Here is a 27,166-nt window from a genome sequence, read left to right as displayed (position 1 = left end):
TCAAATCCTCACACACACAAACACGTGCTAGTCATGACACTTCATGTACATAATTCACTATATATATATATATATATATATATATATATATATATATATATATATATGTAACTTTTGAGCATTAAAATGTCTAAAAACGACTTCACCTTTGACATATATTTTGTTGAGTTGTGTCCTTGCATTATCCCAAAAGTTTCCAATCATTTTAAAACCTGAGAAATGTAAATTTAATCACGGTAATAGTGCGTTTCACTCGGCGGTAAAAACAACAACTCCCATGATCCCACGCTCCTTCACGAACTAACCAAACTCTATCTTTTGCTATTGTTTTGACTAAGAGAACCCTAGCGAACCTCAACGCACACTTCTACAGATTTACCTTCAGCTGTTGACCATGACTCTGACTAATGTTGCTCTTAAACCTCATCCTAACTTCAACTCTAAAACCATGTCCTTACACTGAACTAGCCCCTGCAGAAAGACATTTGATCGTCATACTATAACCACAGGGACGTACACATGAACACATATTTATATGAAAATATTGAATGAAACTGCTGACTCCCCATTGTTGGGATTGTGTCTCAGGTACCTGTATGGGGAGCCGGTTCAGGGGACGGCCTACGTGGTGTTTGGGGTGAAGATCAACCAGGAGATGAGGAGGTTGCCTTCAGTGAAGCAGGTGTCAAATGTGAGTCACTCATCGGTTTTTATGGGCGCTGTCGTGAACTCTTCATCAACACATATCATCATTGACCTCAAGCCCCCCCCCCCCCCCCCCCCCCCCCCACCCCCCCCCCCCCCCCCCCCCCCCGCCGCCCTCATCTTGCTACTCTGTCAAGCTGTCAGAGCTACGTTACCGTGGAGCCCACACTGTCACTAACCTCACAGAAGCAGACAGAATGATCTACGATATGTGTTTGAAGTCCCTGGTCAGAGCTGGCTGATGCTACGCTACGATTGGCCGGTCTGCGTTTTGAAAGGGGCGGGACGTAGCTGCTACAAAGCTACTGGTTCACAGTCAGCCTGACTTCATTGTCGTCTTTATTTCTGTTCATGTTTGGTGCTAAGGCAAACGTTATTGTGGTGTTTTTTTGTTTCTTAGCGAGTGCAAGACAGAGACATTTGGTTTAATAATTTAAAAAAGAACGTTTGTGAAAGTCCAATCTTGAACTTGCAGGTCAACTTACCAGCTTTATTTCTAGAGCTTTCAACCATGTCTCACAGTCTTCCTTAGTGGAGGAAGTTTGCTCAGTTTAAGTGACTCGTATTAGTTGCTGATCAAGACTGCCGCGTCGCTGTTATTGGACCTTTAGCTAAGATTTAAAAATGATAAATATTGGTTAATAATTGGTTATAACAATAGTCTTTATAGCCGTCAGATGTTCTCTGTGCTCTTGTTCTCCTGCAGCTGGAGGGAGGAGTCGTCAGTCTGAGCATGGAGGAGATCAAGAGAGCTTACCCCAACTTCAGGTCTCTGGTGGGAAACTCTGTGTACGTGAAGGCCTCCGTGCTCACCAAGTCAGGTAAGAACAGGCAAACGTAACAGAAAGGCACTTATTTTGAGTCAGGATTCCAGAAGTTCTTCAGGTTTGTGGGTTCTGTTGGTGCAGTTTGTTTTTCTTGTGTACAGGCAGCGACCTGGTTGAAGCAGAGAAGACTGGCATTAAAATTGTGGAGTCTCCGTACGTTGTATCCTTCAAAGACACACCGAAGTACTTCAAACCGGGCCTGCCCTTCGACTTCACAGTAAGGACCGTTGTCTTCTGTGTTCATGATCCAATCAACTAAAACTACATATTTGTTTTTGTTTGGTCCAGTGTATAAAATAATATTTCCCCCCCCTCCCCAAACCCTGTCCAGATCCAGGTGAGCCACCATGACGGCTCCCCGGCCCGAAACGTTCTGGTCGACTTGAAGCTGCTGAACTCGCCCGTGGCCGTCTCCTCCGGCACCGGCAGAGTCTCCATCAACATGCCCGCCGATAGACGCCCACAAACCATCACGGTCAGTGTGACGGCGTCACGTTTCACTCACAGCCTTCAAAAGAGTCTGATTTTGTGAGAAGTTAACCTTTAAAATATCAATCATCACGTTTTACACAACAACTGCTCTGGTTGCTATATTTCAAAAACTTGTAATACAATATGCATATATGCTATATTGCAAAAAAGTTAAATTAGATCAAGTTTAATGATGTTTCTTAATTATTTTTGCACGAGATGTGTTTGCTGTTTTTCTTTGCTTTACATGATGACAAAGTAACTTAATAATTATAAAGTAATAAAGATTATTGTCATTTGCGTCTCTAGTTTCTTTTTGTTGTTGTTTTTGTTTTTTCTAACACTGTACAGGTGGTTTTAACATCTTAAAAAGAGTGTCTTCAGAGGACAGTATTATGTCACTGGTACTTATGGACGTCCCTGTCATAGACCAGAATCATAAAGGCTATTTTGTGAGATTTTTGTATCTTGAATTTTTACTCTTTCTTCGGGATTACAAAGACAAAACTGTCACAAACCCTAATTGGTTTATTGTGTGTGTTTTCCCAGGCTGAGACCTCTCAGGCTGACCTGAGACCAGAGCAGCAGGCCAAACAACAGGTCACCGTCCAGCCGTACGTCCCCTTCAACCACCAACACCAGAACTACCTGTACATCTCCACAGCCACCACCGCGGTGACCCTAGGAGACCCGCTGTCCCTGAAGCTGACCGTCGCTCCCGCAGACCCGACGCACAGACAGTTCATCACGCACATCACCTACCTGGTGAGACGGGAACGCCGAACGCCACCATTTTACCATACAGCAACAGAATCAAATGACACACTTTGTCCCCAAAACTCTCTCAGGTGCTGAGCAAAGGCAAGATCATTGTTGCCGAGCGCGTGGACGTGACGGGCCAGCTGGTCACCGGCGTCGGGCTGACGGTCACCCCGGAGATGATGCCGTCGTTCCGTTTCGTGGCGTTCTACGCTATTCCCTGGCAGGGGCGGGAGGAGGTGGTGCCGGACTCCATCTGGGTGGATGTGGCGGATTCCTGCGTTGGAGGGGTGAGCGATCGGTACCGAGGTGTTATCGGAGCGACGCACCGGCGACGGTGGAGCTTGTAGTTGTAGGAAACAGTCACGTGTGTGTATCAGTAGTAGTAGAGTCATTGTTACACCTTCTCAAGTTCTTCAGGTGCAGAAATCATAATCTACATTTTGTGATTTGGGCATATTGAAATTAACTGAATTGAAAAGGGTAAAACATAGAATAATGTCTTGTTCTGGAATCGTTCTTCACTCTTCTGATCTTTGTCTGGAACACAAACCGACCAGTTAATCAGGAGTTCTCCAGTCTTTGCGTCGATGCATTTCAACTCTCGCTGTCTTCCAGCTGACAGTCGGGCCGGTGGACGGCAACCGTCGAGACTACATGCCCGGGAAGAGCTTTAGGTTTCAGGTCAGAGGTGATCCGGGGGCCAAGGTCAGCCTGGTGGCTGTGGACAACGCTGTGTATCTGCTCAACCGCGACAGACTGACACAGAGGAAGGTGGGTGTGATTTTTCACTCTGTTATCAGAGTTTACACATTTTAAAATGATGTGGTGTTACAAGTCAACGGGTTATTTGTTTGTTCCATACCGACGAGCCTCATTAGTGTTTTTAAAGTACCGAAACTAAAGAAAGCCTCTCGTCCTCAACGGGACCTCGTCCTCAGATTTGGGGCGCGGTGGAGCACGGAGACATCGGCTGCACCCGAGGCGGAGGCAGAGACGCTACGTCGGTGTTCTCAGACGCTGGACTGCTCTACGCCTCCAGCGCCGGGTTCAAAACCCAAACCAGACAAGGTAACCTGTTGAGCATGTGGCATGTTTCCTGCTGCTTCAACAGATGAACAGTCGATATGAAATAACTACGTGCTAAAGCCTGCTTTCGTTTACTCCTGAGTGAATTAAATACTTGATAAAGGAAAATACTTATTAAAAGTAATGTTTTTCAGATACATCTGACCGATATGTTGAGTTGACATTGCTTTGCTTATCGTTCACATGCTGCCCACATCGAGTGAAGGCAGTCGTCCGTTTGTTTTAGCGTCTCGCCTCCAGCTGTTGAGCAAAACTATACTTCACAGGATTACGTCACACGCTGGGATTTGAACAAACTCTCTCCGCGTTCTCTTTGTCTTAAACTGGTCATTGCGGTGATTTTTCATTATTGCTTAATTTGTCTCATTTATGGTTACCGTTCGCTGTAAAACCCTTGTATATACCGCACGTAGTTATATCAATAAAGAAAACAATACATACGAAATGATCGGGAATTTTAAAATTCACTAGTTGCTGTAAAAAGTAGCCGTGTCTAGTGTTGGAGTCCGACTGTAGCTTCGTAGAAGGCCATGTTTGCTCTGTGTGTTTGCTCAAAGTGAAGCAACACTGGAGCTACAGCTGCTGTACTGAGGCACACTGATACAATGCCAATATTTAGTTAGTTTAAACTATCAGGGGACAATAAGAGTCTCCACTGAAACCACAAAATACTTGAAAAAAAACTGCTATTACTAATCATAAGTAGACATTGAAACTGTTTTAGAATCAGTTTGACAGTCAGAGTGGCTGACGCCGGTCATTAATCAGATACATCTCTATTTGTAAAAAGATCGTCCTCCATAGAGACACGCAGATGAACGTCAATGGTCACATGTTTTTCGTCTTCTCTTCAGCCCTGCAGTGTCCACGCAGTGCCAGAAGGAGGCGCTCTGCCGAACTGTTGCAGCATAAAGCCCAGCTGGGTGAGTCAAAGGAAGGAATGAAATGGGAAAAAAAACAGCACCACAACAAGCTGATGTTGTAAAATGATGATGTTGTTGTTACCTCCGCCAAGGAGGTTGTGTTTCTGGTTTGTTGGTCCGTTTGTCAGCAGAAGAACTACGGGCTCGATTTTCATGAAACTTGGTGGAAGGGTGAAGCATGGGCCGAGAAAGAACCCATGAAATTTTGGAGCAGATCAAAATCACGGGGCCCATTGTTTTTCACTTTCCTTAACATCGCTTCACATCCAGTGCCCATCTAGTTGCCAATGTGTTAACAAAAATCTGCCTTTTTACACATCTGGCAGACAGAAGCGTTACATCCCGTTGGTTTTTGTGTTTCCGTAAATATTCTCTTTTCCGATTGGGTCTCCAACAACTCCTGAGGAAAACATCTGGCTCTTTAGCTGCTAACTTTTGATCATTCCCCCTTACAAGATGTTGATGTTTTACCTCGAGCACTGACGACTGACTGCTGGTTCCTTCTGCCTCCAGAGAGCCACTACAAGGAGAAGCTGCAGCGTCGCTGCTGTAAGGACGGCCTCAGGGAGATCGCCATGCCGTACTCCTGCACGCGGCGCTCCCTCTACATCACGGAGGGCTGGGAGTGCATCAGGGCCTTCCGCTACTGCTGCGCCACCTTCAGGAACCAAGTGTTTGACACGGAGATCCCCACCACGCCGCCACCCTTCACCACAGCTCCCACCACCACCACCACCACCGCTCAAGTCACCAGGCTCTCTGTTGTAGCCCATCCTTTTGGTAGAGTGGATGTGTCTGCGCATGGCGGAAGGATACACCTGTCCCGGGATAACTTCAGTAATTACTCTACTTCAACCTTTTTTGATTTTTAGTTAGCAGGAAACGTTTTCACATCTTTCTTTGAAATTTTGTGATATGATGTTCGGAGGGTTTTAATGTGTTGGCATGCTAGCATGTGCTAATTATCACCAAACACAAAGGACAGATGAGGCTGATGGGAATGTCAAAATAATCTTTATGCAGAATCTGTAGGCAGTGGGACAAGATGTTGGTGCGGGAAGCGTTCTGGTTTCCGTTGGTGGTCCATGTACCGAGGTTAACGGTCCACGTGAAGAGAAAAAGAAGGCGGGAAGAAGAAGAAGCATAAAAACAGCTTTACATGTAGATGATTAATGAGGCACGTTTGTCAGACATCCCACAATGTGTTTCGGGGAGAAACAATGAACGTTAACATAACTTTGAATGAATTTGTTGTGTGTGTGTGCAGACATATTAACAGCTTCTAGATCCATATGTTAGAGAAATGTAATGAGAGGTCAAGACCTGCTAATCATGTTAAAATGTGTCCACATAGATTGGGAAATGGCTAGACCTCAAAGTCCGGAACGATTGCCTTTCCTTGTTGGACTGCCCGGAATGAGCGGACCGCCGGAACCTGAGCGGCACCTGATCTATTCAAGTGTTAACAAAATGGCAGCAGAGGAAGAAGAAGAAGAGGAGGAGGAGGAAGAGGAATACCTGGATGAGACTGAAGTGTATCTGCGATCCAAGTTCTACGAGTCTTGGCTGTGGACGGATGTCAAGCTGCCCACCCAGGCTGACAGAGACGGGTGAGTGAAACGTTAGGACTTTTCTTCAATCGCTATTTTTATTCTAGTTTCAAGATCTATTGTTGTTGCTAACGATAAAACAGACTTTAAACGTATTGGGTGTTGAAGGAAAGTGGGTGAGTTTGTTTGAGTCCATGATTCATCTCCACGGGAACAAGGCAGTAAACAAGTCATCCCTGAAAGAGGACACAGAGGTTAGGAGAGAGCAACAACACAATATGATGTCCTCTCGTGTTAACCGGCATGTTGTAACTGGAGAGATTCTGGTATGGAGCAATGGTGGCGTCAGGGTGTCTGTTGACCCTCCGATGTGGTCGTGTGGTGTGACGTTTGATGATGTTTCTAAAGACGTATGAAGCCAAAAGAAGGTTACTTTTAAATGTCCAGTATCTGTTCAGGACATTTAAGCAACAGAAGCACCTCCCCGCTGCCTGCCGATGTGAATTTGAAAGTGCTGTAACGGACCAACTGGGTCCCCGAAAGTCCAAACCCAGTCGGTGATGTTTGACGTAACAGTCTTGATCAGGGACGATAAACGTCTCTCACTCTGTGTCACCATGTGAGGGGAAAACAGCGTGAACTCCCGGCATTGCATCATGTTTTGTTTGGTCAGTGATAACCACTGGATAACCAGCTCAGAATCAACACTGCAAAACATCCATGTTCTGCACTAATGCAGATTCCTGTGTTTTTATTTAGAAATGCATCTGTCAACCCAAAACTGTTACTGTTTATCCCCAAGTTAACATTTTACAAAATGCTGAATCGGTAGTCTGTTTTAAATCTTTCTTATTTCCTTGCTTTCATACAGTAAATTATAAAATTTTTACTGTTATCCACCAATCATCACCAAGTCAAATTCATTGTATGTGCAAATAACCATTTCTCATTCTGATTCTGAAGAGTAGCAAATCTACCACAGAGACGCAAAACAACCAAAAAGGACACAAAATCACTACAAAGAGATGCAAAACGACCAGAAAGATTGTTGTCTCGTAATCCATCCATGTATACAGCTATGCTATACTTTTCGTTGTAAAAAAAGCAGAGTGGTTTTGACGTTGGACCTCCTGGTATGAATCTGATCAACAGGTTGGCGTTGATGAACATGGACCATCCTTTACCAGACAGCATCACAGAGTGGGGGCTTCTGGCCATCAGTGCATCACCTCACACAGGTACGAGGAGGAGGAGGAGGAGGAGGAGGAGGAAGGGTAGTCATCAGGAATTATAGAAAAACATCTTCCAAATTGTGCCCCTCATGCACACCCAATCCAGGCTCTCTGCTTTACTTACTAGTCTGGCTTTCCAGACTATGCGTACGCATACATGGAATCCAAGGCTGAACAAATTGTCCACACTTTACAAGATCCCACAGGATGAAGGAAATACGTTGAGCACATTCATACTTGTGCAGAAGCCTCGTCGCTGATGTTTCTTTCTGTAGGTTTCTGTGTCGCGGAGCCTTACAACGTCAAAGCATGGAAGCGGTTCTTTGTGGACCTGAAGCTGCCGTATTCAGTGGCGAGGAACGAACAGGTCCAGATCAAAGCGGTGGTGCATAACTACGGCTATGAAAACCTGCATGTAAGAAAGTCACAGTCACTTCCTTATTGTTCATCCAGAGAATTTAGTAAATATAGAATTCATGCTCTACAGCGGCCGTAGCCTCATTTGATTTGATTTGAGTCTTAGTAGAGTTTCTGAATAAATGAATATTGTGCCTGGTCTCCCGTTCAGGTGAGGGTGGTGCTGATGAAGACAGAAGGCATGTGCAGCGTTGCCTTCAAGAACAAACACACGAAGGAAGTGACGCTGCCGGCCGGCTCTTCTGTGGCGGTGCCTTACACCATCGTGCCGCTGGTGGTGGGGAAGCTTCCTCTGGAGGTGATGGTGGTAGCCAGAGACATGATGGGAGGAGACCGCATTCAGAAACAACTTCGGGTGGTGGTGAGTCACTCTTGATGATGATCTTCTCAAAACAGGGTCAGCTGCTAAAAACAGGAAAGATATTCTGGATTGTAAAAAAAATCTGTGTGTTATTCCTTGAATGTAAGAGGAGAATATAGATGTTAAGAAGGTAATTCAAATATCACAGACTTACTTGAATAAAGATGCATCTTTTCTGAACCCAAACAGCTGGATGGAGTGCAGAAGACTGAAGTTTGGAGTGCGGTGTTGAACCCGTCGGCTGAGGGAGGTAAAAAGATCACAAGTTCATTTATGTAGCACATTTTAGCCACAAGGCGAGTTCTGCAGCTTTCTATGACTTTGTTCCAGATACGTGGTGAATGAAAAGTGAACGCTGCTTCTTCGTGTTTAGTTTTGACTCTGGGGACAGTCATGTTGATAATGATTAGATTCTCTTCAGATTCAGGGTTGAAAATAACAAAGTTTAATTTTATGTCTCTCTTCCGTCCACGACAGGAACGCAAACTGTTCGTGTGGGCAAGATCGAACTGAAGTCAGTTGTGCCGAACTCTGTGCCAGAGACGTTCATCAATGTCAGAGGTCAGTCACTGGTGGTGAGGATTAAATAAATGAACCTTTGGAGAGCGCTCTGATTCCTGATTCCTCCCCTCCCCTCCAGGCAACGTGTTGGCGGACAGCATCGATAACTCCATCAGTGAGGACTCCCTGGCCTCTCTGATCCGGATGCCCGGCGGCTGTGTGGAGCAGAACTTGGCCAGCATCACTCTGCCGCTCATCGCCACCCTCTACCTGGAGCGAACCAACAACTGGGAGAGTGTAGGGGTGGATCGCAAGGCTGAGGCTCTCCGCTACATCAGGAGAGGTGAGAGAGGAACGAAAAGAAGGCGTCGATAGATGAAGGAGATCCCAAAAAAAAGTAAAGAGAAGCAGTACAATGAGCGATTGATGTCTGTTTAAAATGAACACGTGAAAACAAAGATGACTTGGATGGACTGATGGAGGGATGAATGAAAGAGAGAGTGGATGGACTGATCTCAATGTCTGGGAATGGATGGATGGATGGATGGATGGTTGAGTGAATGGATACAGCAAAGGATGAATGGAGAGAATGCATTTCTCTCTCCTTCATATCCTTTTATCTTTTAATTCTTCCATGTTCTTTTCAGGCTATGAGAACCAGCTGGCGTACAGAATGAGTGATGGCTCTTACCCCCCCTACAGGAGGGAAGGTGCAAGTACATGGTACAACATTTTACATATTTAATTAAAACCGAATGTGCCGATTTCCAAGAAAATACAAACGGTTTGAATGTATGCATGCAAACACATTTTTTTCCCGTGCCACATTCAGAAGTCCCGATGTGTTGATATCAGTTGATGTCACTTAAGCTGTTAGCTACGTGGTGTGTTGTGTTTGAACGTGACCAGATGTAGTTCTAACGACAGTCCGCCTGGTTGTCAGGATCACGGCGTACGTGGTGAAAGTGTTCTCCATGGCTCACGGCATCACCGGCATCGCCGAGCAGCAGGTGTGCGACCCTCTGCTCTTCCTGGTGAACAACAAGCACCGGCTTCACAGGGGCAACTTCGTGGAGAGCAACCCGGTTTACTCTACTACCATGACGGTGAGACCACACACCGCGTCACCCCGCTGATGACTCACGCAGTCTTTCCTCTTTCCCGCCACGGTTGAACAACTGTTATGCAGTAATTGGAATGAACTGGTAGTATTCTAGACTTTAATACAAACCTCTTGTTCGGGTCTCCAGGGCGGTCTTCGTGGCGACGACCCCGAGATAACCCTGACAGCCTTCGTCCTCATCGCGCTCGCCGAGGCCAAGCAGGCCGGGATCAGCTGCGCCGGTCCCAACGTAGAGGTACGTTTCACGTCAGTTGACGGGTGTCTATATGCCTTTTTTTAAACCTTGTTGTTATCCTGATGGGGTTCATTATCAGTAGCTGTACTTAAAGCTATCACCCACCACATGCGTCTGCTGCAGGTGGTCATCCGCAAGACGGCTGAATACCTGAAGAGAGCGCTGATGGTGACGGGGAGGCGACCGTACACCGTGGCCATCGCCTCCTATGCGCTGGCTCTGCTGGGCAAAGCTCAACCCTACAACCCGATACCGTCGTTACTCAGCGCCGCAGCTCCAGGTTTCTCATACACCTCCAACAAACATCAAGTTCCTGCCTCAGTCAATTCATTTTATTGATTTCTTTGGTCACCTCTTGTTGACATGAGGTACTTCTCCATAGTCAGTGTACAAACAGAACAAAGTAAAGCCGACAGCGCTTCTATTTCCCACCTTCCTCCTTTACTGTTTCCTCTCTCCTCTAGGGGGCAGCCACTGGCCCGACACACAGAACACCTTGTTCACCTTGGAGGCGACCGGCTACGCCCTGCTGACTCTGGTCAAGTTGGGGCTCATGGAGGAAGCGGCGGCGCCGTTCAAATGGCTGAACAACCAGCGGAGGAGAGGAGGCGGCTTCGGCTCCACGCAGGTAACGACAGGGCGATGCTGGAGGTCCGTTGGTGCCCATTGGTTTGCACCTTTGCCCAAAATGTACAGAAAGTATTAAAAAGTGTAGCAGCGTATCTAACAGAATCTAACTGTCCCGGGCCTTCTCTCTCCACGCTAACATGACTTTTAGTTCCTTCAGATTGTATCTAAAAGTAAGAATCGTGAATTCAATTAAATGTCCTTCAATCTTTGTTATCGGTGCTCCGTTTCCCTCCTCAGTCCACCATGGTGGTGCTCCAGGCGCTGTCAGAGTACCTGATCAACAAACCTCCTCCTGTCGACCTCAGTCTGGACGTGGACGTCAGGATGACGGGACGCAGGGAAATCCGCTACCAATTCAACCCCGAGACCGCCTACGTGGGTCGCTCCTCCAGGGTGAGAGACCTGAACCTGAACGTTATAAATCCAGGATGTATGTGAAATCAGTTCATCGTGATGTTTCTCACTTGATGTTCAGAAACTCAGAACGACTCTCAGTTGAAGGACATTTCTGCAACATCAGGAAGTGTGTTTTTAATGTGTTCTACCCTAAATGAACATCATGCTGTATTGAAGAAGACTGTAAACTAGAGATTGAGACCATAAACTCATGTTTACAATGTTTACTGAGGGAATAAATCAAGAGAGAAGTAGAGTCATTTTAGACTAGTCTTCTATACAACCAGAGGAGTTGCCCCCTGCTGGACAGTAGAGAGAATGCAGCTTTTTGTCACAAACTGAACGCTTGGTACAAAAGAAAATGGTGATTCTAGTTAGTTGTTGTTGAACAATTTGTATGCAAGTTCTACTCCTAGTCTGTTTCTATGATTTTAACACAACACGTCTTCTTCTCTGGTGCTTTTGATCCGCAGTTGCCGGCTAATCTTGATGTGGAAGTGCAGGCTCGAGGGAACGGACAGGGAATACTGGAGGTACGATGACACGATGACTCACACACGAGATATACACACATGCAAAAATGGAATCAATGATGGGATCACATGACCGACATCACTCAAAACATACACAGAAATACATGTTTCTTGTCTCTCTTCTGTTTCGCATGTGGTGTCGCTTCCGGTTAACTTTGACCCAAGGTTGTGACGTATTACAACCAGCTGCATGAGGTGGATGAGAAAATGCCCTGCAAGGACTTTGAGCTCAACGTCACTATTGAAGAATCCAGCGGTAACTCCCACGCTGTCTCGTGATACATGAACAATGTCTCTCTCTTTATATTATCTAATAATATAATATCTTTTCTGTCGGTCGAGTCACTTTTAGTTCAACACACACTGGACATCTTCAATACATTATCATATCATCATTAGTACAATAAAAGTACATACTGTGGCACAGCTGAATATTTTATAGTACTAATACAGCACATTAAGAAATGCTTTGTTTCTACAGAAAAGCCTCCAGCTGATGTAGAAAAATCCTACCAGATCACCATCAAAGTGCGGTGAGTCATTGTCTTCATCCTTTTTCACTTTTATTAAAAATGCAGCCTGTCTCGTAGTGTTTTTTGAATGAAAAGCTGAAGTACGTTTAGTCAGTGCTGGTCTCTGTCCTTACCCACAGGTCTTTAGGACCCAGAGATGTCCGGATGGTGGTTCTGGACATCAGCCTGCCCACCGGCTTCACCCCAGAGAACTCCGACCTGGAGATGGTAATCGGCCTCCAATTCTATTACGTTTATGACTCCATTGTTTTCACTCACATTTAAAATCTAAATCAACCGGGACTTTAAAGCCACTAGAGAACGCGCAATAGTTTTACTGTATGAAATAGTTTTTGCTCTTATTTTGAAAATCTGAGTATAGGAGTTAAATGCATGAAAGTTCCAACCAAATTGATCATGATATGCATTATATATACATGTATTTACTTGTGAAACAGGAATAGAAAAACACTTGAAATAACATCAGACAATTACAACAATGCAGGTTAAGATGGAAATAAAACACACAAAAGTAATAGAAAAGCGAGTTTGGGATTAAATGTATGTCCTTGAATTAGTAAAAAGATTTTCTCTTAAAGATTACTTTTATAGAAGCGATTTAAAACATGTTACCGATTCTGCAAGTCTCAGATCTTCAGGCAGGGGGTTACAAAGCTGAGGGGTCCTGACTGTAAAAGCCGGGTCCCCTTAAGTCCTGAACCAGGAGTCGGGAAACAGCCAGCAGAGCCCTGCAGGGGGATCTGAGGCTGTACTTTGGCTCATAGAGGAGCAGCAATGTAACCGGGAGCTCAACCGTGAAAGTTTTCTACATCGTAACCGATTCTGTGTTCTTGTGTGTGTTTGTCCAGCTTTCGAACTCAGTGGACCGCTACATCAATAACTTCCAGATTGTTGATAACCTGAGCGACAGAGGCTCTCTGATCATCCACCTGTTCAAGGTAAAGCGTCAACGTACTGCTTTGTGTCTTTGAGATGCACAAATCCAAAGTTTCCTTCAATGAAAAACGTACTCTTCACTATTACTATAACAACAATGTCCTCAACCATCCTCCCCCCAGGTGTCTCACAAAGAGCCGGAGATCCTGATCTTCAGGCTGCAGCAGAGCTTCAAAGTGGGCCTCCTCCAGCCGTCCTCGGTCACCGTCTACGAGTATTACAACCCAGGTAGGACCAATGCGTTGTGACCACCACATCCAGGAAACAGTTCACCACCACATCCAGGAAATAGTTCCCCACCACATCCAGGAAATAGTTCACCACCACATCCAGGAAATAGTTCACCACCACATGCAGGAAATAGCTCACCACCACATGCAGGAAATAGTTCCCCACCACATGCAGGAAATAGTTCCCCACCACATGCAGGAAATAGTTCACCACCACATGCAGGAAATAGTTCACCACCACATCCAGGAAGTAGTTCACCACCACATCCAGGAAGTAGTTCACCACCACATCCAGGAAATAGTTCACCACCACATCCAGGAAATAGTTCCCCACCACATTCAGGAAATAGTTCACCACCACATCCAGGAAATAGTTCCCCACCACATCCAGGAAATAGTTCACCACCACATCCAGGAAGTAGTTCACCACCACATCCAGGAAGTAGTTCACCACCACATCCAGGAAATAGTTCCCCACCACATCCAGGAAGTAGTTCACTGTCCTAACATCGGTGGAAAACACGACCTGAGATTAAATAAATGGCAGGTTTGGTCATCAGAAGATGTAGAATATGTCTATTATGTATATAATTTTGAAAAACAACTTTCAGTGACAGGTGTTGTGTCCCCTCTCTCTCTCTCTCTCTCTGTCTCTCTCTCTCTCTCTCTCTCTCTCTCTCTCTCTCTCTGTCTCTCTCTCTCTCTCTCTCTGTCTCTCTCTCTCTCTCTCTCTCTCTCTCTCTCTCTCTCTCTCTCTCTCTCTCTCTCTCTCTCTCTCTCAGATCACCGCTGCAGTCGCTCCTACAGTCCCAGGGAGGACATAGAGGAGCTCACTCAGATCTGCAGGGACAACGTCTGCCGCTGCACGCAGGGTAAAAGCTCCACCGTGTCTGCAACAATGCAGCATTAGTGGACATGTTTGTACTTGTAGTTTATTTGTTTTATTCGCTCACGATCTCCAGGTGACTGCTGCGTCTCCAGAAGCGACAATGAAAACGTCCCCAACAAAGAAAGAGAGACGTTGGCCTGCAACACATTACACCATGGTACGATACACCGTCACCGTGTAGTAGATATAACAACAGCAGCATATAATATCAGACAACGGAAACTCTGATATGTTCAATTTACCTATTAGGATGTGTTTATTATTGTGCACACGTGACTATTTTATAAGGAAGGTCATGGGCATGCCAAAAGAATTGATCTCTGGACCACGAACATTCCACCGCAACATCCCGACGAGCCTAGTTAGGAACAAAGCAAACGTTACGCCGGTTTTGTTGTGCTTCAGTTTTCCAGGTGAAGGTGCTGAGTGTCACCCAGAGCTACTACGACAAATACGAGATGGAGATCACACGAGTTATCAAGCTGGGTGAGTCAATGTGTGTCTTTTATGAGTATCAGCTCTTTTTTTAAATCTGGTAATTCACTATAATGCAGCTATGAATATGTTCTGAATCTGAAGGCGTGGAGGCAGGAGTTGAAGTGGGCCAGAGGAGGTTCTTCATGTCTCACGGAGGCTGCAGAGATGGACTGGTCCTGAAGGAGGGCTCCCAGTACCTCATCATGGGCCCCAAAGAGGACCAGTGGAACATCGACGCTGACACCAACAAGTAAGAAGAGCAAGAACCGAACCATATCTCATATCTCATCTTCATAAACTACTTTATTACCTTCATACAAACCCTAGAAGATTGTTCTTTTTCTTTAACAACGATACGACCCACACAGTCTTTCCCTCCCTGTCTGCCAGATTCACCTACATGTTAGGAAAGGACTCCTGGGTGGAGCGCTGGCCTGAGCCCGATGAGTGCTCCAGCGATCCCGGCCTGCAAGCTAAGTGCAAGAGCCTGGTGGGTGCTGCAGATGAACTGTCCGTCAACGGCTGCCGGCTGTAGAGGCGTCTGAGCTGCAGCTGCACGCCGCAACAATGGCAAATGACTGTGCTCGCAAAGATTCAATGATCCCTTTAGGGCCACGCAGCCTGTGCAGTAACTAAGTTATTTGTGTTCCACTTTGGGGGGAAAAGGAGCACTGACAGTGGAGCTGGAGTGAAATTTGTAAGTTTAAATTTCTGTTAAGTGTCTCAGAGCTGTATTCTAAGAAAGAAATATATAAAATCAGTAGCTACCTGCTTAAATAAACAGACTAGCACACATTCACACCAGGCTGGAGATTCCTTCTGTGCGCCGCAGGTTTCGGTTGATCGTTCTGTACGATCAACTAAGTCCTCCGCCGGCTGACTTCTGGTTTTTCAAAGAGAAAAATGAATTATGGGAATTTTGCAGAGAAGTTATTAGATGATGCAAACGCTTGGACAGTGATCATCACCTCGGGCCGGTGAGCAGCGAGTGAATGTCTTCCTGCCAGTCCGGCCATTTCTGACATGGTAGATACTGCATAGACATACGATACCACACATATACTGTATCTACATATGTGTGTGTATATATATATATATATATATATATATCAAATTCATAAAAAAATCATAATAGTATGTCAGAAAAAGTAATACAAAAAAAGTCATAGTATGTTGAAAATAGTATAGGATGTCGAAAAAGACATAAATTGTCGTCATATAGCATTTTTTTAAAAGTCAGTTATAATATAGTATGTTGAATATAGTCATAGTATTGTATGTCGTAAAAAGTCATGAATAAAAGACATAGTATATAGTATGATGAAAGAAATAATTTAAAAAAATCATGGTATAGTATGTTGAAAAAATCATTAAAACATCATAGTACAGTATGTCTTAAAAAAAGTATAATATGTCAATAAAAGTCTTAAAAACTCATGGTATAGTATGTTGAAAAAAAGTCTTAAAATAGTTACATGATAATATGTTGAAAATAGTTTTAAAAAGTAATAGCATTGTATGTCATAAAAAGTCATAATATTGTATGTCAAACAAAGTCATAAGTCATAGTGTGTTACGTCAAGTCTTCACTCAGGTCCTCAGGCCTCTGACGATGATCAGAACCGAACCAGAATTTTGAATGCCGATAGATTCATAAGTGCTGTACACAGTAGACGGCCCAGATGCTTCTGTCAGCGTGCGTCACTCTGTGGCAGTATTGACCATCAACAGTTTCTGACTCCATGTTTCTCAGCAGCTTGTTGAGACACTGACAGCAGAAGTGATGCTGCAGGGCTCAATGCCCCCAGAACATGTGCTAAAGGGGAAGTGGGAGCATTCATATTTAAAACACTTCCAGTCATTAGACAGACCGGTTTGGGGAGGAGGACTATGCAGTAAACTCACACACTGAAGGAGTCAGACTCAGAGCCTCAAACAACAGATGACTTTGTCTCTCACTTCATGTACACATAAAGTTATTTATTCAAGCACTGCAAGTAAAAAGTTGAGGTATTTGAGTATTTTCATTTCATGGTAATTCTACTCCACCACATTTCAGACGGAAATATTGTACTTTTACTCCAATTACATGACAGCTTTAGTTACTACTTCATCAATTCAAATGTAAAGAGCTGATACAATGTGACGCAATGCCTAAACTACCCAACAGTACTCCACAAGTACAGCTAAAGCGATTAATCAATTAATCAATTCGTCGATTGAGAAGAAGAAAGACAACAGTCATAGCTGCTCCTCTCTTTGCTGTGTGGCTTCAGTGACAATAAAACAAAACAAGAAGATTATTGTGCACAAGTTGCAGATTAGTCACATCTAACACGTCTACTTTCAACAAAGCAGGAAGTGCTCTTGAGTCGTATCGTTCCCCTGAGGGCATTAAGTAGGCTTGAGAAGAGAGTTGTGGTTAAAATACAACAGGCTTCCTTCCTCTTCAAGCAGATGTCAGTAAATGGCCCAAAAAAATGACTCGTTTGTTGTTTCGCAGAATGAGACATGTTGTCTGCTGGACCCGAACCTGTATTGTCCCACACCACCTCTCTAGCGCTAACAAGAGAACATGATTCATCATGTGATCCTTTTCTTAAACGCAGGCAGGTTTTATCAATCAGTCTCTGCAGTGCACAATTTAAGTTTAAGTTTAAGTTCCAGAAAAGACCACAGGAAGTTTGAAACATCGCTTCAATGCATTAATAATGTATGCAAAAAGTAATTTGACAATTTATTCATTTTATGACTTAAATATGTACATTTTATTAAAAAAAAGTCTGGGTTGTTTATGTTGAATATTATAAGTGAAGGAGAAAGGGGAATTTGAAAAACCAATACAAAAATCCATGTAAACAGGCAGACACTACAATCGGCCTTTCATTTGCTTCCCCTGTCATGTTTTCTTGACAAAGACCGTTTTTATGTCAGGTTGACACATGCAGTATAAAAAAAGGAAGCATGACAATGAGCTGTAATGGTATCATCATTAGAAATAAGCAAAAATAAAACCTAATCTTTTATAATGGAACTGTATGATACGTAGTTAAAAAGACTATTTACACAAAAGAAAAATGAGCTTGATGTCATTTTGGAAAAGGTTGTCTATCAGTAAACTAGGACTAAAATCTAGTGGCAGCAGTATGCAACTACAACTAGATCAACTCATGAAAGTCATTATAATTTATCCTTTGAGTGACATGGCTGTGATGCATTTTATGGCAATTCATCCCATAGCAGTTGTGATATTTCAGATGTCGAGGAATCACCAACATCAGTAGGATTTATCCTTGGAACACCTTGGATATGTGTACTAAATCTTAAGGCAATACATCCAAACGCTGTCGAGACATTTTACAAAGAAACTCAAATGACGCCCCCTTTTTGGCGCTAGACTTAAAGTCTGGGAATCTTCAAAGTCTGTAGGATTCATCCTCTGATGACCGTGAATGTCAATACAAAATTTAAAGGCAATCCATTGAGTTGTTGCTTTTCTCAGTCTGGGCCAAATTGGAGAACCGACCGACTGACATTGCCCTCCTTATAGCCTTACTGCTAGCAGCAGTGGCTAAAAATCAAAAATGAAAGCCTAGCGATTCCTGTTGTGTTCAGCAGGTTTGTTGACTGTACTGTACAATTCATCTGGATCCTCCCCATTCTCCTGACTTCTAGTTCGGAGAAGAAGAGGAAAAATCAGGAATGCTGGAGATTCAGTACAAACCAATACAAAGTATTGCAAATGCAACAGCAGTGAAAGTGTTCAAATTCAATCATCAATTCTACAAAATTCATGTGATTTTGAGGTTTTAGTGAAGATAACGATAAGACTTGATCACCTCGGAGAAGTGCCGGCACTCTTGAATTTGACAGCAGCGTACTCGACTTCATCATATATGCGGCGTTCAGCTGGTCTGACGTTGGAGTAGATCGGGTCTGTCTGGTTGTTGGCAAAGTGGACACTGGCGTAGTGAATATCATCCCGTTCCACCGGCTGATTGGGAAGACACCGCAAAGACAAAATAGCTTTTTACACTTTTTACATTTTACATGTGTAATGACTTTGGTAGAACCTTCTTGATCTATTCATCCCTCCATTGTCCTTAACTTAACTAAGGCTAAGGCTAAGCAAGAAAGCCCATAAGCCCTTCTCCACAGCCATGTCCACCAGATACCTCTGGTAGATCTTAAGGTAGATTAAGTTAGATTTTCAGGGAAACATTAAGGAGCCATCTTGACCAAATCTCCAAACATCCAAAGCTCATTTCAGTGCAATGCAGCAGTGGTTTTAACACTTGATGGAACCAAGTCATTAATAATTTGTGATTGTTCACCAAGATTCAAGAAGGTGTGTTTTTACGTGATAGTAAGCTGAAACCTCTTGGGCGAGAAAATGAAGGCAACGTGGAAGTGCCAAAACCTGCAATTCTTCAAATGGCCACTTGAGGCTGGCTCTAACAGACCAAGATGGCGACGGTTCGGAGCCACCCACTTTGAGCTTCACTTTGGCTCTTCAGAGACCTATATCTCCTATATACCTATATCTAGGAGACTAGAGTTTAGTTGATCGCCTTTTAAGAGAGCAAAACAGATTCAGTGTTCCATGACCAAGAAATCCATTGCTCATCCAAGGATTGACAGTTGCCAGAAACTTCCTCTCAGGCAACCTTTAGGTGTACATTTGACTGAGCAATGTGGCACTCCGATAGTTGCAGGACAATGTCTGGTCCATTTTATTGAACAAGGGTACCATGAACCCCGTTTACCAGTCCCAAGGCATCGTCTTCTATATGACATTGAAATGGCGTGACAACAATGGCAACGTAGCAATACTCTTCAGCATCTGTGAGAGAATCTCATTCCTCTTTGACGCCTGAACACTGCAGGATTTTTTGAGTCCCTAAATGACATTCAACAAAGAGATGAGCAAGGCTACCCAAAGTATTGAATTTGAAATTGCTCACCTGTTCCCTGTTGTCTGGAACCTCTACAGGCTCGGATGACTGCCTGGTGGCCCTCTTTTTTCTGGTTTGGAGAATTAATCAAAAACAAAGAAGTTAATAATTTAGTCTGTCATGTAAAACAGATGTTTAAGTGTTGAATGTTCAATCAAGTACTCACCGTATCAGTAGGAAGACAGAGAACCCGATGATAGCCAGGAAAAAAGCAGAGGTTGATCCAAAGACGGCTGATTTCCATGTTTCTTGGTAAACGGTGTTAAAATAAAAAAGTGAGATGTTTAAAGTGATTTAACAAAAATATTTTCGTGGCTTAATATTAAAGTTGTTAATTTTAACAACTTGTATGTGCTAGTTGTTCTGCTTGCGCTAAATAGTCTTCTTCTGTTGACCAAACTCCTTACTTAATAAAGACACAGGCCTTTTAAAGGAAATATACAGTTTATTAAAACCTGAGTGTCATTTATGTAGTTCTGGCCTCTGTTTCTATGGCTTGTGATGACATTACACTGATCATGTTACCAATGTGTCCAATGTATTGGTATATATATATACCAATTTATATTAGAGCTAAAACTTGATAAAACCCAAATAATTATTTAATTGTGCAGGAAAACTGTGTGAGTGCGGTGGGTCAAAGTGAAACCAGGAAGTCAGCCTGTGAGCTGTGACGGATGTTAAAAAAGTAAAGTATGAGTAATTACTGAAGTAGCAGCTTCTGCTTTTTCCTATGAATAAATTTGGCAAATCTGGGGGTTTGTGTAAATTGTGTCTGAATGTTTGACTGCTATGATATCGTGCCCAGCTGACATCTTTTGAATGATGTCTCCCTGTTCTGAGATTTCAGCAATTAAAGACTGCAATGTTTTTGTTTATTAAAAAGAGTTTTGCCTTTACAGATTTAGATCTATTGTCAGTATGTACCACGGTAATGTTTAATTGGTACCACTATTACCTCCACCCTCGGCACATCATTTGGTGGATTAAGACGTCTGATGTGTAAGAAAATTCAAAAACTCACCTGCCACAACAGTCAGGTGTAAGGTGGAGTTACTACGTCCTCTGTTGTTCTGGGCTTCACAGTAATAACTCCCACTGTGTTCAGCTCTGAAGTCAGTGATGTTGAAGATCTGTCCTGATGCTTTTGGTGAGTCTTCATCCTCCTTGTACCAGATGTAGTTAGCTGCTGGGTTAGCATCACTGCTACAGGTCAGAGTCACTGAACTGCCCTCCACTATCTCAGCAGAGGAACTCACTGACACAGAGGGAAGCTTTGGAGGATCTGGGGATGTAGAGAGACTCAGGTCATTCACATTGGATGGTGATGTATGTATTAAATCACAACGTGGCTTTGTCACATGTTATATTTTGGATTAAGGGCATGACATTTGTGAACAAAAACCTTTTAGAGCTATCGTCTGTCAACCTACACAACTTTAACTTCACATCACTTCTCTGGAGAGTTTCAATAAGAGTTCTGTTCCAAAGAAGTAACATGTGAACCAGGTGTGGCTACATGGAACATGTCCCTCACTGCTGGGTCACCAGGACACCAGATGTGCTGATGTTTTGTACTCACACTGAACATCTAATATGAGAGATGAAGAGTTGATCTCTCCATGTTTATTCACAGACTTGCAGTAGTAGATCCCTCCGTCCTCAGAGCTGATGGAGGTGAAACGATAGATACCTCCTTCTCCATGAGGACGTGTTTGGTTCTCCTTGTACCAGGTGTAGTTAGCTGTTGGGTTAGCATCACTGCTACAGGTCAGAGTCACTGAACTGCCCTCCACTATCTCAGGACTCACTGACACAGAGGGAAGCTTTGGAGCATCTGGATATAAATACAAATTATTATAAGTTGATCAACAGCATCTTTATTTAGACACCACAAGCCTCATAAAAGCCAACTAAATCCCAATTTAAATCCCACAGCACAGCTGGCAGGTTTCTTGTTGAACATTAGACTCTACTTCATGTGTAGTGATCCTTTAATAAAGAGCAAACTATTTGACAGATTGAATGTGTCTGTTTCTTATTACCTGTATTTTACTCACATTTCACATTAACATTGATGTATTTAGACGTCCTCCCCAGCTGGTTCTCAGCTGTACAGTAATACTGTCCAGAGTCAGAGGACTGGATGGAGCTGAAGACAAGATGAGGTTCTTCACTGAGAGGATGTGTTTGGTTCTCCTTGTACCAGGTGTAGTTAGCTGCTGGGTTAGCATCACTGCTACAGGTCAGATTCACTGAACTGCCCTCCACTATCTCAGCAGAGGAACTCACTGACACAGAGGGAAGCTTTGGAGCATCTGGAGGAGATATAATCATACATTAACTTTAAGATGAGAATGTTATGATAAAACAGTCAGTTTAATCTGTTCATAGTTTGTGTGCTAAAGAGAGAGTTTATTCAGGAAGACAAAGAATTTTAATAATTGACTATTGCTGCGGTCCACTGTGCTAATTCAGAAGCTTAAATTTAAAGGCAAAGTTCAACCCCAAATTAAAAATACATATTTCCTTCTACCTATAGTTCTATTCATTCATCTAGATTGTTTTGGTGAGAGTTGCATCGTGTTGGAGATATCGTATGTGGAGATGTCTGTCTTCTCTTCAATATAATGGAACTAAATGCCACTCGGCTTGTTATGCTCAAGTGACAACAAATACATATGAAAAATGATGTCTCTTTCCAGAAATCATGACCCGGTTACTCAAGTTAATCCACAGACCTTGTTGTGAGCAGTTTCATGAAGGAACCATTTAGTTCCTGGTTGATTTGGGGTTGAACTGACCCTTCAACTGTGGTCAAAAGGATTTTTAAGACTCTGCATTTTCTGCACTTCTAGCAGTAGAGTAACATCATTTCCTATTTTTCCTTCTTTATTTTCCATTGGGAAAAATCATCCCACATTCATATTTGTGTGGAGGTAATCAAACAAGGCTTTGAAGGATTGAAAATGAATGTTAAAGAGGAACTAAAGATGTAAAAAATGTTTGGATGAAACTCACACACTAAAGGAGAGGGGAACGTCTCGTGTCCTTTTATGGCACAAGAATAGTTGTCCTCAGGATTTAGTGGGTGTGGATGAAAATAAACTTGTTCTTCCTTCTTTTTCTCTCCATTCTGGTACCAGATGTAAGACACATATTTAGGCAGCTGACACGTAGTCTGACATGTCAGCTCTGTCCAGGTAGAATTCAGGTGGAGCGTTGATCTCCTCACATTTATCTGGAGCCGTGGATCTGTGATTAACCAACAGAGCTGTTAATTTAGAATCCGCTACACAAAGAAAGAGGAAAGAAAAACACAAGCTGATGGTAATGCTTCTTATCAAACATTTGAAAAGCAAATGTTACCTGTGACGGACAAAGTGACTCCAAGTGAACCAGAATATTTCCCATTTTGGTTTGTTGTGAACCTGAACTTGTACTCAGTTGAGTCGCTCTTTTTCAGGTTTGAGATTGTTAGAGTGCACCACTTCTCATAACAATAGTAGAACACACGACTTGAATACTCAGAGTCTGTTTTCAGATCCACAGGTTTACCACCTTTCTCTTTAGTAAACCAGAATGTGTTCTGAACTGCTGGGTAAGTCGTGGATGGGTACGTGTAGCTGCAGCGCATGTGAACTGTTGATCCTTCAAAGGCACAGACCTCAGTAGGAGAGTAAGTCACTCCCCAGTCACTCTGACTCTGTATCACTGTAACACAGAGCACATCAGGAACCACAGTCAGAACAACATCAGAGGACCAGTCCGTTCTCATTCCCAGGGCATCAAATACCAACGCTGTATGAAGCACACCAGGCGTTCAAGCAGCTACAAAGTAAACCGAGCCACATCAATAAGTAAGCCAGAGAAAGGGAGTGTGAAGAGAAAGAAAGTCCTCACAGGGCAGGTGGGTCAAATAAACACAGGACTTTCACCCAGGAGACTGCTGTTCATGTCCCATATGAAACTCAAAGTAAATGTTGATATTTAGTCACTTGAGTTTTTGTCATTGGTCACGTGACTCATTTGTCACTCATCCGTCACGTGAGTTGTTACTCATTGAAGTTAACATCAAAGCTCTTTTCCTAAACTTAAACTGCCGGTAAAGATGAAAGTTTATTTTGAAAAGGCACGGTAAATGCAGCGAGCGTAAATTGAGACACTGACGCGCACAAAACTAGACGAGTTGGGTGAAAATGTGTTGGAAACCAACAACGTGGTGTTTGTGTTCGCAATGTTAAGTTTCAAGTTTAAGTAGTATTTTTTTAACACAAACCACAACCAGTTGGTTAATTGCATAAACTAGTGTTTTGGTTTGAATTCAATTTAACCACGTGTTGATATGTGAGAATGGAGGAGCATCATCGTTCAGCAAAATGTAACAAGCACACAAGCTTTTCAAATTAAAGTTCCATCTTCGCAGAAAACAACTTAATTAGGTTCAGGCAACAAAACTACTTAGTTAGGTTTAGAAAAATATTGCGGTTTGGCTTAAAATAACTATGAAAATGACGTCACTTAAGTACAGAAGTTAAGTGACAAATAAATCTACGTTGACTTCTCGTGTTACACGGCACACGATCAGAGGTCTCCTGGGCCAAAGACTGGTTTTTAATTTGGTCTCCTCCCTTAAGTTATGTCTTAAAAGTTGTTGCTCTATTTTATGAGGAAGTCCCATTATGACAACAAATCTCATTAACAAGCGAGTCATGGTAGCCATACACATAAACAACATGACACGTTCACAATAGACCAGCTGTTAAACACAGTGGCCACCACATTCTTTATGATGCCTTTGAATATTCATGAACAAATATAAATGTTCCCAATTTAAAAAATGTTATATTATTCCATGCTGAAGTTGAGTAGTAGGAAAATCCTACTAAAAAGCAAAAGCTACAACTTGGAGAAGCTACCAGAGCTAAGACGAAGGTAAGCTGGTAACGCTTTACAAATAGTATTATACAAATAATGTTGTTTGAGAGTCAATAATGTCCTACCCACCTATAATAATAATAATAATAATAATAATAATAATAATAATAATTATTATATAGCACCATTAAAAACAGAATTCACAAAGTGCTTTGAATGTCAAAGCAGCAAAAACAAGGCAATAGTAACAACAGAGAAGCTCAGTGAGACCATTGGAAACGTTTAAAAATAAACTAAGAATCATGAAGAATGAAATGCAGAGTAAATGTCAGTGGAACACTGTCAGTAAACTCACACACTGGAGGAGAGGGGAAGTCCTCATATCCTCTAACAGCACAGGAAAAGATGTCTGCAGGATTAAAGTTGCCTGAATACGAAATTGAAGTTTGTGTCTGGATGTTCTGTCTATTCTTGTACCAGATGTAATGATGATGACCAGGTGGACGACAGCTGCTCTGACACTTCATCTCTGCCCAGTTATATGACCCGTAGACATGTAATCTGCTCACCTGGATCTGGAGATCTGAATATGTGAATAAGGAACAGATGTTTTCATCTATACACACACATATAAACACACACAGATGCAAGTAACTTTCACAAGAAGTTGAAAACTAAATTACTAAATGTTCAGATGAAAATGTTACCTGTAACAGACAGAGAGACTCCAGGTGAACCAGTATATTTCCCATCTGGTTGGTTTGTTGTGAACCTGAACTTGTATTCAGCTGAGTCGCTCTTTTTCAGGTTTGTGATCGTCAGAATGCAGACTTTGTTTTCACAGTGAGACGTCACACGACCTGAATACTCTGGGTCTGTTCTCAGATCCACATAAACATCATTACTTGTTTTAGTGAACCAAAATCTTTCCACAACTTTTGCATTACGGAATTCGTTTGTGGATGGGTGTGAGTAGCTGCAGCGTATTTCCACTGTTGATCCTTTTAAGGCACAGATCTGAGTAGAAGTGTAAGCCACTCCCCAGCCATATTGACCCTGAATCACTGAAACACAGAAGATTCATGACATCAGAGATCAGACCTTCTTTCACTCATCTGTCTTTCTAGAACTGAACAAAACAGATTTTCAAATCTACATCCAGAGTCAAACCGTTTGTCACTGAGAACCGACAGTCTGCAGGTTTTCATTTCATTTGAATGACTCGGGTGAATTAATAACCTGTAGACGGTTGGCTCTATCAATGGATCTGATTCACTGCAACAAAGTCACAACAACATACGCGTCTCTAACTACAACTGAACCTGAATCAAATACTTTTACTGCACTTTTTGCCGACAAAAACTCTTGATTTTTCTTATTTCCACATTCTTTTATTACATGCATGTCTCTCTTGTGCTTACTTGTGTTTAAAGCTGACTTAACGTCTTATCTGCACACGTCTCTTAATACCCTGAATAAGATTGATTTAGCCTCTGACCGTAAATGTACTATGTTTGATGCACTCTTACCACCAACGACAGTTTGGGCAATTCCACTTTGACAAAAGAGGAACAAGACAAATATATCACAGCCTCAATTCATTAACACTCAGAGCGTGGTTCACACCATCAAAGGTTAGTTTGAAAAGATCAAACACAAGTAAAGATGTCCTTCCTTTACTTTACTTAAAAGCAGTAAAATATAACGTACAACGTGTAAAAACTGGACAGAATTTGAGTTGAAAACGCTCTAAAAAGTGAAGTAACATCATCATCACAATGTGAAGAGGCTGCACTGCATCACTTCACAGGATCACAGCATGGTGACCGGAGAACGACTGAATGAAATGTTCACTCTGTGTAAATATCCTCCAACATGAATGTAGAAATACAGAACCTGGTACGGTGAGGAGGAGGACGAGGAATCCACTCGCTGCTGCTGTTAAACTCATAGCTGCTCCTCTGGATTCTCTGAGAGACGTCAGAGTCAGTAGAACACGTCTGCAGGTAAAGAACCTACGCATGTAGTGAAGGAGTCACATCAGAAAACACTTCATGCTGAAGGGTGCCGTCTTGATAAGAAAACTGTCGTCTGAAAGCAGAAGACTGAAGTCAAGCTTGTTAAAAATACACCGAACTTCCTTCCTCTTTAGGTTATTAACATGCATGAGCCAGTAGATTAAACTTCTCAGTGTGAGAAACTAGTTCACAACACCACACCAACGCATGAAAAGACCATTCTGAGAGATCTGTTCTTCAGTGTGGTTCACCGTTTAGGGTCTGACAAACAATCGTTAGTATCTATCTGAATGTTTGAAGTATTAAAATACTGGTGAAAGGCAGATAAAAGGTGGTTTTGAAAAGAATCAAATGGTACGAAAACAGGTTCAAGATAAGACTCGATTGATCCTCGGAGAGAAATTCACATGAAACAGCAGCACAAGAGACGGACGACTGAGAGGAAAGAACAACAGAGGAGGAACTTATTTGAATGAAATTAGTGCAAAAACTGACACA

The 27,166-nt window shown here is 42.9% G+C and overlaps 3 protein-coding genes across 4 annotated transcripts in view; 2 read left to right on the top strand and 1 right to left on the bottom strand.

The window, feature by feature from the left end:
• Window positions 1–15,616, top strand: part of LOC137867883 (venom factor-like) — a 19,212-nt gene extending 3,596 nt beyond the window's left edge. The window contains exons 10-43 of the mRNA XM_068704338.1: window positions 589–691; window positions 1,412–1,526; window positions 1,634–1,749; window positions 1,864–2,007; window positions 2,553–2,768; window positions 2,852–3,052; window positions 3,381–3,536; window positions 3,704–3,833; window positions 4,706–4,774; window positions 5,288–5,611; window positions 6,129–6,384; window positions 7,477–7,562; window positions 7,832–7,971; window positions 8,125–8,334; window positions 8,524–8,584; window positions 8,812–8,895; window positions 8,975–9,178; window positions 9,483–9,558; window positions 9,779–9,941; window positions 10,086–10,193; window positions 10,317–10,473; window positions 10,658–10,821; window positions 11,061–11,216; window positions 11,693–11,752; window positions 11,918–12,008; window positions 12,234–12,285; window positions 12,405–12,492; window positions 13,134–13,223; window positions 13,344–13,449; window positions 14,234–14,323; window positions 14,414–14,497; window positions 14,746–14,826; window positions 14,920–15,067; window positions 15,208–15,616. Coding sequence (XP_068560439.1) covers window positions 589–691; window positions 1,412–1,526; window positions 1,634–1,749; window positions 1,864–2,007; window positions 2,553–2,768; window positions 2,852–3,052; window positions 3,381–3,536; window positions 3,704–3,833; window positions 4,706–4,774; window positions 5,288–5,611; window positions 6,129–6,384; window positions 7,477–7,562; window positions 7,832–7,971; window positions 8,125–8,334; window positions 8,524–8,584; window positions 8,812–8,895; window positions 8,975–9,178; window positions 9,483–9,558; window positions 9,779–9,941; window positions 10,086–10,193; window positions 10,317–10,473; window positions 10,658–10,821; window positions 11,061–11,216; window positions 11,693–11,752; window positions 11,918–12,008; window positions 12,234–12,285; window positions 12,405–12,492; window positions 13,134–13,223; window positions 13,344–13,449; window positions 14,234–14,323; window positions 14,414–14,497; window positions 14,746–14,826; window positions 14,920–15,067; window positions 15,208–15,352 — 4,474 coding nt within the window. The 3' untranslated portion in view covers window positions 15,353–15,616. The remainder of the gene's footprint in view (window positions 1–588; window positions 692–1,411; window positions 1,527–1,633; window positions 1,750–1,863; window positions 2,008–2,552; window positions 2,769–2,851; window positions 3,053–3,380; window positions 3,537–3,703; window positions 3,834–4,705; window positions 4,775–5,287; window positions 5,612–6,128; window positions 6,385–7,476; window positions 7,563–7,831; window positions 7,972–8,124; window positions 8,335–8,523; window positions 8,585–8,811; window positions 8,896–8,974; window positions 9,179–9,482; window positions 9,559–9,778; window positions 9,942–10,085; window positions 10,194–10,316; window positions 10,474–10,657; window positions 10,822–11,060; window positions 11,217–11,692; window positions 11,753–11,917; window positions 12,009–12,233; window positions 12,286–12,404; window positions 12,493–13,133; window positions 13,224–13,343; window positions 13,450–14,233; window positions 14,324–14,413; window positions 14,498–14,745; window positions 14,827–14,919; window positions 15,068–15,207) is intronic.
• LOC137867884 (uncharacterized) lies at window positions 13,470–14,226 on the top strand (the record flags this gene model as incomplete). The annotated part of the gene is made up of 1 exon (XM_068704339.1): window positions 13,470–14,226. A coding segment is annotated over one exon (489 nt), but the record flags the coding sequence as incomplete, so codon positions are not given.
• Window positions 15,617–17,541: 1,925 nt separating the features above from the next.
• On the bottom strand, window positions 17,542–26,851 carry LOC137867907 (B-cell receptor CD22-like). Of its 2 annotated transcripts, none has more exons than XM_068704371.1 (12): window positions 26,547–26,851; window positions 25,358–25,714; window positions 25,006–25,233; window positions 23,142–23,486; window positions 22,794–23,027; window positions 21,833–22,090; window positions 21,355–21,609; window positions 20,797–21,057; window positions 19,939–20,020; window positions 19,782–19,842; window positions 18,657–18,811; window positions 17,542–18,488 (listed from the first exon to the last, which is right to left on the bottom strand). In XM_068704371.1, the coding sequence occupies exons 1-12, from the start codon at window positions 26,671–26,673 to the stop codon at window positions 18,410–18,412; spliced, it is 2,442 nt and encodes an 813-aa protein (XP_068560472.1). In that variant the 5' UTR covers window positions 26,674–26,851; the 3' UTR covers window positions 17,542–18,409. The 2 variants fall into 2 exon arrangements, with proteins under 2 accessions (XP_068560472.1, XP_068560473.1); XM_068704372.1 differs by having other exon boundaries at window positions 17,542–18,485.
• Between the last annotated feature and the right edge of the window lie 315 nt (window positions 26,852–27,166).

This window comes from Cebidichthys violaceus, unplaced genomic scaffold (genome assembly GCF_023349555.1).
Source record: "Cebidichthys violaceus isolate CVI_PGR_0920_01 unplaced genomic scaffold, fCebVio1.0.p SCAF_90, whole genome shotgun sequence".
Taxonomy (NCBI): domain Eukaryota; kingdom Metazoa; phylum Chordata; class Actinopteri; order Perciformes; family Stichaeidae; genus Cebidichthys; species Cebidichthys violaceus.
This window is presented reverse-complemented; position numbering and strand designations above follow the sequence as displayed.